Source organism: Apteryx rowi, unplaced genomic scaffold, assembly GCF_003343035.1.
Source record: "Apteryx rowi isolate R43461 unplaced genomic scaffold, aptRow1 scaffold_542, whole genome shotgun sequence".
Taxonomy (NCBI): Eukaryota; Metazoa; Chordata; class Aves; order Apterygiformes; family Apterygidae; genus Apteryx; species Apteryx rowi.
The window spans coordinates 333,197-342,917 of NW_020450808.1; the positions used below are offsets into that span (position 1 = coordinate 333,197).

General features: G+C 35.4%; 1 protein-coding gene across 2 annotated transcripts in view; it reads left to right on the top strand.

Moving 5' to 3' along the window:
- The window catches only part of MRPL15 (mitochondrial ribosomal protein L15), a 9,349-nt gene extending 4,481 nt beyond the window's left edge, over window positions 1-4,868 (top strand). The window contains exons 2-5 of one of the 2 annotated variants that reach the window (XM_026081319.1): window positions 789-1,065; window positions 2,344-2,509; window positions 3,005-3,128; window positions 4,296-4,868. In XM_026081319.1, the coding sequence (XP_025937104.1) occupies window positions 932-1,065; window positions 2,344-2,509; window positions 3,005-3,128; window positions 4,296-4,633 (762 nt within the window). In that variant the 5' untranslated portion in view covers window positions 789-931 and the 3' untranslated portion in view covers window positions 4,634-4,868. The remainder of the gene's footprint in view (window positions 1-788; window positions 1,066-2,343; window positions 2,510-3,004; window positions 3,129-4,295) is intronic. The other variant, XM_026081318.1, reaches the window with a different exon arrangement.
- The last annotated feature ends 4,853 nt before the right edge of the window (window positions 4,869-9,721 follow it).

The window sequence follows — 9,721 nt, forward strand, 5'->3', positions numbered from 1 at the left end:
TTTCTCTTTGTTTTCTACTTTCTCTTTGTTTTCTACTTTCTCTTTGTTTTCTACTTTCTCTTTGTTTTCTACTTTCTCTTTGTTTTCTACTTTCTCTTTGTTTTCTACTTTTTTAGCCCTACAAAACTGATGTCTCTGTCTCTGCTCCACCTTTTCCACCTAGGATATTATCAAGCTCTTTAATATCAAATCTGTTGAGTGAAGCCATTAAGTTGTCTTTCACCATTGTTCTACGCAGGCATTCTGTCTTGTTCACGCTTCTGTCCATTTTTCRTGTTGTGCTTGTTTGTGCCATGTCCCTCTTCCAGCTTTTTAATATTTAAAATGATTCTTCTAAAGTACCTTTTCTTAATTTGCTGTTCTCAGCTGTTGATCTGCATGCCAGGGTTGTTACCATTTCCTTCAGTATGTTGACAGTTATAATATTCTGATTTTTTAAAGCTATTTCTGTTTCTTAAGTCAGCATGTGTGTGACCTGGGTCACCAACCATTCTGTTGCTTTTAGGTACGGTCACAAAAACTGCTGTACCCATACAATGCTGTTATAGGCAGTGGTAASAGAAATTGCCACAGTTATAGCCACTAAGATATTCCTTTGGTATGTATTGTATTTTACCAGACAGTTCTAAAATGAAAGAATTAATATATTTATTCATAAATTGTTAAGCTTGCAGTTTGATTTCATGTTAATAATATAACTTCAGCAGATAGCTGTGTATTGTTATATTTCCATTCTTTATGCATGCAGTGTAACTTACAGACCTGTTCTCATCTCCTCCTCTCTGCAGGTCTTTCATAGTTTGAATCACACTTCAAAACTAATTTCCAAATAATGTGATATCCTCCTCTTTGCTTAATTTGTTGTAAAAGTGAATGAGCAGCACTTTCCTGAGGTGAAGAGAGGGTGCGGGTCTGCAGCCCCAGAAAGGAAATGCTGCAGAATGCAGATACTGAGTTTCTTGTTAGCAGTGGTCACAAGTTTGTTAACAACAACAATCAAAGCTTCTGCGGTGACAGAAAATTAACAGAATCTTATTGTATTTTAACTGCATCTGGCAGCGTGTGGTAACAAAAAAAGTATTTTGTATTTTTTTTCCCCAATGTTGTTTGCAAAATTCCAATGCCAGGCTACAGTAAATGTTTTTCTAGTTAACATTGTACATTAACTTGAGAGACAATATTGTGGCAGAATGGGAGCGTCCTGAAAACATCTCTAGCTATTTATCTTCACCTCACTGTTTTTTCTGTCTGCAGTAGCATTTCTCTAGTTTTTCAGCTTTTCCTCTGTTAGGAGCTATCTGATAGGACTAATTCTGTTGCTTGCCTTTTTTACTATATGCAGCTTACCATTAACAGAGATCAGCTTCTTTTCTGTTTTTCTACTATCACTCACAAATTTCCAATAACAGCAGTCAAATGATCATATGAGAAAGTTTTGAGCACCAACGTAAATGGTATGGAGTAGGCATAGACACTAGAATTGGAAAACTGCTTTAAGGGTTGCTTTGTTTAGTAAAGTTAGAATTTTATAAAATGCAAAAGTAGATTTTGCTGAAGCTGTTGCTATTAACAAAATATTCCTGTTTCCTTTGGGGATATGGGTTAATGCATGCTTCCTGAAAGTTTCTCTCCCTTAATGGTGTTTTGAGGATGATTCTGTTTAATTCTTTTGAGATGTCAGATACAGTGCTGACACACACACAAAAAAAAGTGCATCTTGTTTGTTAGATAGAGACAAGCCATGAAGACAAGACATGAAGGAGCATGTATTGTCTATTGTATTGTCTATGACTGATATTCTTTGACTAAGCTGGGATGTTGTTGGGGGGGGGGGAGATGTCATTTTGTTGTGTGGGTGGGGTTTGGTTTTGTTGTTGTTGTTGTTTGGGGGGGTGGTTTGGGGGTTTTTTTCGTCAGATTTTCACAATGTATCAGTGAAGCTGCCAGGCTGAACTGCCTTTGAAGATGGTAGTTATTCAGAATCTTGTTGACTTGCCAGGAAATGTTGACACTTTTATTTCTTCATGTTTTGCTCCTTCCTAAACCAATTAGCTGGTAGAGAGGTATTTTGGAGTAAATTGAGCTCAGCAACAGGAAAATGACTAATGTAATAGTGTTCCCCCCCCCCCAAAAAAAAAAAAAAAAACAACCCTGAATGCATAATGAGGTCTTGGGCTGTAACTAGAGCTTCTGAGTTTAATTTAATGCAAATATAGTTTGGATCTGTTTTGAAAAAATACTTGGTATCTTTAGAAATAGGTAGAAAATGGAAAGTGTGCTGTATTCTAGCTGACCAATTCCTCTTAAAGCTTCAATTTTTTAACTTCCTCTCTTTTTTTGCAGCCTCAGGCGTCAGTATCAACCACTCAGCCTTCAGAGGCTGCAGTACCTGATTGATTTGGGTAGAGTTGACCCCACGCAACCGATTGACTTAACACAACTCGCTAACGCCAGGGGTGTAACAGTGCAACCTCTCAAAAGGGATTATGGTGTCCAGCTGGTGGAAGAGGTAAGCATGCAAGAGAGATTTATTATTTTGAGTAATGTAAAGCTTTGGGTTTTCAGGTGAATTCTTCTGTATCAGGCTGTTGTATTTCTCTTTTCTCTTCTTCTGTTTTGGAAACATCTTTGCTTCTCTAAATTATTTCCTCTGGATTTTTTGTAATATTAAGCCCACTAGAGGGCACTATGTGTTAGCAAGAAAATCAGGTGGTGGTTTAGACTTGGGAGACTTTACAAAAGTGATACTAAAGAAGCACATACAGAGCCGTTGAACAGGTATTTTAGAAAAAAAGAAGACTAGAATGTACTGAAAGAAATATATGGAAATTTTGGAAAGGCAAATATTTTAAAATTCGACCCACATGACTGAATTTGGTTACCCTTCTTGGTGCAGAGAGAAGGCAAATCATAATATTTTGCAGGGGTTAGTGTTTATTACCACTTTGCAAAGAATAAATGTGTTCCTCAAAATACTCATTTTAATGTGTGTTGAAACTTACAGGGTGCTGATATTTTTTCAGCAAAAATAAACATTGAAGTACAAAGGGCATCTGAATTGGCAATTGCAGCCATTGAAAAAAATGGAGGTGTTGTTACAACATCCTTCTATGATCCAAGGAGTTTGGGTAAGAATTTTCCTTCATTTGTCTTATTTTTTGTGGATGTGAGAAGATTAAATGATCCAAATCAAAGTCTCAAACATAGGGGGTTTTTTTGTTGTTGTTTTTTTACTGTTCACCTCTTTAGCCCTAACAGTGTTAATAATCATTTACCAATCAGCCAGTTAAGTCCATTCTGCATTGTACAAATTAACTTGCCCTGTAAATAGGGGAACAAATAAAGGATAGTTTCTTTGAATTTCTCTTTTAACTTTTCCACATGTTTTAATAACCCTAAGAAAATTCAAAAAAAATATATGGATTTAAAAAACACTATGGATATTTATATTTTTAATTTTAAATGCTTTTCCAGTTAAAGTAAGGAAATAACTAATTTACAGAAGCTCAGAATCATTCCAGTCAAAATGGCTATTGTTTTCAGAACACTTTCACTGAAGAATGTGGTTTGGCTTTGCTTTGCTTGAGGCTGCATCCTGCCTAATACTCGTTTATGCAGTTTTTATTGACATTAATGGAGCTTTCATGTGTGAATGAAGTAGAGGACAAGAGGGTGGACATTTTTTAGTGTGCAAAATATATTACCTTGAACCGATAAGAGTTCTTTTTTTCTAAAACAGAAAAAAAATCAAAATATTGAAGTTAAATGGATCTGAAATGTAATTTGCCAACTGTGGTAAAACTTCAGGAAGAGAGAGTCTCATAAATGACTAAATAAGTGAACAGTGCACATCCTATTGATTCTTTATGTAAAATACTGACAGAAACACTAAATTTGGCATTTATTGATATCACTGCGTTAATAGTGGTACAAGTATACTGTTCCTAAGCTAGAAGTCAGTGCTTTAAATCAGTTGGCATCTTCTACGTTAGGTTATTGTATCTTTCCAAAGTAGGCATTCTAAACATATTAGAAATAATGATTCATCCAGATTGCTTTAACTGATACTTATAGTGACAGGATTATTTGTTTGGTTAAATGAAACTTGTAAAACAATATTTCATTCTGAACAAGAATATTCTTAAGATTCCTTTTTCAGTTGTTTTTTTATAAGTGAGAATAATAATTTATTTAGCCAAATAATACCCTCATTAAATGAGAAGGTGTCATTTAATGTCTTTAAACATTGATTATGAAGCATAGTATCTAATTATCTCTCTTTTGCTTGCACACAGAAATTTTATGTAAGCCAGTAGTATTTTTCCTGCGTGGCCAGCCTATTCCAAAGCGAATGCTTCCACCTGAAGATCTAGTCCGTTACTACACAGATGCCAGGAATCGTGGGTATCTGGCAGATCCAGCTAAGGTTGCAGAAGCCAGGCTTGAACTTGCCAAGAAATATGGTTACGTTTTGCCAGACATAACTAAGGATGAACTCTTCCAAATGTTAAGCACACGCAAGGATCCTAGACAGATTTTTTTTGGTCTTGCTCCAGGATGGATTGTAAACATGAGTGACAAGAAAATTCTGAAGCCAACTGATGAGAGGCTGCTAAAATACTATAGCTCATGAATTCAGTATTGAAGACAACTGCAGGTGTACAGGAAACATCTGGGTATGAAATAATGGCTACAAAGTGGTTTTTTCTTTTTTTTAGACTTCTGTTGTACTAGACAAAACAAATTTTTGTTTATGTAATCTACTGATATAGCTGTCAATTTTTTTATTGTCACAACAGAATGTAATGAAAAGTCTTTGGAAACAGTGTAGAGTCTGACATGAATAAAGTATGTATTTGAGCACTTTCTCTTGTAATGATTTGCCTGTTATTTTCTCAGTCAAAGTATTTTAATGTTGCATTTATTTTAGAAGAGCATTCCACAGAGTAGCTTGACCTAATACTTAGTTTATTTTTTTCTGCGATTTAAAATCTGAAACATGACTGTACAAAACTAATATTAGTGTTAAAATTTTATTACATGGCATTATAATTAATGTTGTAAAAAATGATATCTTGAATACCTCTGAGAGGTAGACCATCCATTTTTTGACAGGAAAAAAACCCCCAACATAGTAGAGAAGAGTTCATTAATTATGTTTTGAATTCTGACACTGCCATCAAGAGCATTAGAGCTTGAAAGATCTTGATTTTGTGTCCTGTACTTGTTTCTTCAGATAATACCCTTGAGAAAGACATTATTACTATGCATTGGTATTTTAAGATTCATCTGGATGCTTAGGACTGGGCATTTGGGACCATGGACCAAGTAATAGATTGAAAAGTGAGAGAAGAGACTAAGTTAATCTATTAGAACTTGATCTGACTCCTCACAAATTAATGAGATGCTTCATAATTACTTGAACTTTAGTGGAAGCTGAGTTTGGCTTTAAAATAGGGATAATTTGGATATCAGGATGCAGGAAACAGTCCGGAAGATCAGAACACAAGAATAATGCTTGCTTTCCAATTTTTAAATGCCCTTGGAAATGCTACTTATGGTTTCCTGTAGGTGCCAAACCATCCCATCTCCTAGGGAAAGTCCTCGGAGTTCCAGAATCTCCTGTTTCTCTAGTATAACAGCTGTACCTAACTTGTGTGCCTCAAGAAAAGAAAATGTTGGGGTTTTTTGTTCAGAGAATAACAATAAGTGGATGAAATTTTTGTTGCACTTTGTCAACACAGATTTTGGCTTTACTCAGCAAATGTTTTTGTCAATTAATATGACCATCTGTTATCACAAACAGAATAAAACACAACTCTCTCATTCACACACTAACAAATAGTCTAATCCAGAGATTAATAATGAAATGTCACTAATTTTTGACCATTCTTCAGTTTCTATTGTCCCTGTTAATGTGTGTTATATGCTATCAATAATGGATGTTCTCCTGACTTGTCATTTAAGTATAGGTGCAACATAGCAAAACAACACCAGTGTAAAACTGGATTGTGAATAGCAGGAATTTGGTCTCGGTGGTGTTAACATGAGTATTTTTATAAGGTGCACAACACTTTTTTTGGCACATTAAGAATAATACTTTGTGCCAAAAAAATATAACTGATGTTAATTTGAATGTGGAGTAAATAACTTTCTCACTTTAGATGTATCCTGTTCTGCATCCTGATGATTGTTGGTGTGGAAACTTAAATGACAAGCAATACTTTTTTTTTGTTGTTATTACAATACTACTGCCTCCATTTGGGAAGGAGTTGGGGAGGGGGAAAAGAGTATTTATTGCCTTCCCTTATTTGTGCCATAATGTTTCTGTTTTTATGAATCAATTCACAATTGTATTTTGTGGAGGTTGTGGTTCTCAACAGGAAAGCTACTTAACTGGAAGCAAAGAAGGAAATTAGTCATATTAGTGAAGACCAGAAGACAAAAGTGTTTATGTATCATTGTGTATTTTGGGGGGGAAAGGGGTAAGGCAACTTTGTTTCCATTCCTTCTGTTTGCATTAAAATTAAGAAATTGCTTTCAGCATTTTTTTTTTTCCAAATCAACTTCTTTGATATATACACGTGAGCTCACACTGGTTATTCCAGGTTTTTAAATGGTTTTCAGGTGAAAGGGTAACTTGAGTAAAATGATAACAGTGAAAGAAAGAATGAAAACAGGAAACAGATGTCTGGTGACGTTGAGTGATTGGATAGCACTTATTCAGTGAACGACATCTTAGTCACAAGACAGCTGTATCCTGGTTCTGATACTATAATGCTACAAATACCTTGGAGCCAAAACAGCCACGTTCCTCAAAATCCGGTCATTCTACTGTATAAAGGTGATCTTTTATCATCTTATAATTGAAGAGGGCAAAAAGGGCCCTGTGTTGCTTTATTTAAAATATGCAATGCTTGTCTTTCTTTCTGTTTACAGTAGCTAGCATTTTATAACAGTAGTTCTCGTTTTTATTTACTAGTGCAAAAGTGACAAGGCTATAGAGGATTTCCTGTTCATTTTATCTAGTGAGGAGCACAAATCTGGCAACTGAGTCCAGAATTATCAAAAGCACAAGTGAGTTATTGACAAGGTTTCTAATAAATCCATAATAAACAGCCTCTGAATGGAATGTCATTTATATGATGGTCCAGCTCTTTGATGCAAGACTCTAAGCCAGCATTGGTATCTAAGGCTAATCTCTTTACTTAAGCATCTGTACCATGTTTTCATGTTCCTAAGATAAATGATTGCTTTGGATATCCTGTTTTGATAGGGGTTTTTTGTATGCAACAGTGTATTTCACAGCAAGAAAATTGAATCTGCTATAACAGGAAAAGTATTATCAAGTAGCTGAGGAAAAAGAATTTTATTTGTGCCATAAAATATTGAAAGTCACGTTAATTTTTGTCAATAACAACATATTCTTGAATGCTCCTTGAGAAAACAGATCACATATGCAAAGCTGCAATCAAAATGAAGGCTTCTGAACAAATACATACCTTCATAATTAGAAATTGCCTTTTTCTTATGAGATAGGCTCTACTAACTAATATTAGCCAGTTGATATTGTACTTACAGGTGGCTGACTGCAGACTTGAAGCTGATTAACATAAATGCATCTTCCCTTTTTGTCTTTGCATACAAAAAATCTGGCACTTCAAAGGGATACTGACTTTTCATTCATTATATTTCATAGTATCATATTCATGTTTAACACCCAAAAGTTGAATATACCATTCACTGATTTCAAGAAAGAAGTAAAAAAGATGCATAAATTCGTAGCTCTGATCTGAATCTTGCTGGCAGTGTGCCAACATTGTTTTGACATGCGAGCATAATTGATGTTAGTGTTCCAGGAAGTCATATAAAAGTGATCAATTATGAAGATAGCTTCCCATTGGTATTTTATTATTTTCTGTTTTATTGATATAACTTAAAATGTTAATGCAAAACTAACTTTGCAATGTGGAGCAAGTGCTATAAAAATTTCTCTCAGGATATTAATATGAAATAGTTGCACAGGTTTTTATTTTAAATATTTAATTGTGATATGTTTATATACATCTCAAATACAGAAGATGCTGTGTCAGTCCAAAATGTCCAGCCTATATTCTAGATGCAGCTTTATCTCTTAAAATTTCTTGATCCTCCGGGATCAGATGGGAATAGTTCTTTGTAACTACCAGTCTTACATCACTTTATTGTGTTGTGCTTTAGTGTGTGAAAATACGTAGTTAAAGTCCTGGTTTGATAGAGTTGTAACCAGTTAGAGGAAGATTACAAACTTTATGCTCCTTCATCTCCTAGCCCAAGTGACCATCTTGGTCTTTTGTGGCAGAAATGTATGGCATTATCTAAACAACTGTCGGGTTTCTCAGTTGAAGCAAACTATCCTCAGATCTATTCCAACTCCTTTGGTAATGTTCTTTCTGTTGCATCTGCATCTTTCGAGGTCTCTTCTCACTTCTCCAATTGCAATTGTGGGAACTACAAGGCTCAATCATTCTCACAGTGTCATCCTGTCTGGCCCACTCTAAGTTTGAAAATCTGGTTGTTTTATGTGCCTCTGGAGCAGGAAAAGTGTTGATCATTCCTGCATCTGTTTATACGATGGGGTTTTTCATGGCTTGAGTTTCCTGCACTGGTGTTGCTTTTGTTGTTAAAAATGTCAACAGCAATGTTGTTTAGTTGTTAACCTTGTAGGTTCCAAGGCGCGTGCTGACAGCGGTCTGGAGAACCCTTTAAGCAATGGATTCTGAGTTTATTCGGAGCCAAGAAAAACTTCTACAAGGGTATCTGTGAATTTAACTCAGAATTACACACACTAGACACCAATCTTAATGGATAGGCACATTTGCATTTCAATGTGTCACTGCCCGTATCAGTCTCTCCTTGCGCATTTGGAAACCCGACCTCTGACCTCCGTAAGCTTCATTCTAGTCTCCTAATAGGATTGTGCTGTCTGGTCGAGTTGTCTTTGGAAAATAAGCTGATGTGTAAATTTACAATAAACTGGTTCTCTATGGATTTTCTTGTGATGAAGTATAGTTCGGTTTGCTCCCAAAGTGGAGTACCTTGTATAAATTCACTCTTAATATCTGAGAAGGAAGATGCTTGCATTCTTTACTTCCTTTAGTGTAGCCATGATTCAGAGCTTCAAAAATTGGAATCTCTGTTCCCTATAAATTTAATGCAGTGAGATACTTTCTTAATTTCAAAAGTAATGCCAGTCTAAATTCATATGGCTCACATTTAGACAGTTGTCTAAGCTTTTTTTATAGTAAGTGGAAATCTGATGGGTATGTTCAGTGGAGTTTGAAGAATAATTGGGTTAATCCTGAAGTAGATACCTGATCAATAAATTGCTGTCTAGGCTCTACTGACTGTAAAGGTAGTTTTAACATACAGTGCACTTGTATATATCTAAACTTAAGTATTAGGAGCTGAATCCTGTTCTTTGTCTTCAGTGAAAAAGGTTGCTTGAAGTTAATGGTTGGAATATCTCCTTCAGGATCCATGTCACCAGTGTGAAGTACCAAATGTATGCTGTAAACCTGGCTCATCATTGGGAACTGTTGAACCTTGGTGTACTAGGTTGTATTTATCTTTGAGAATAAGCATGCTGATCTAAGAAAACCAAGCCAGAGCACATCCTGCTGCCACAAGAGATGAAATTCTGGCAATCAGATGATCAGTGTAATTGTGCAGCTATAGGACA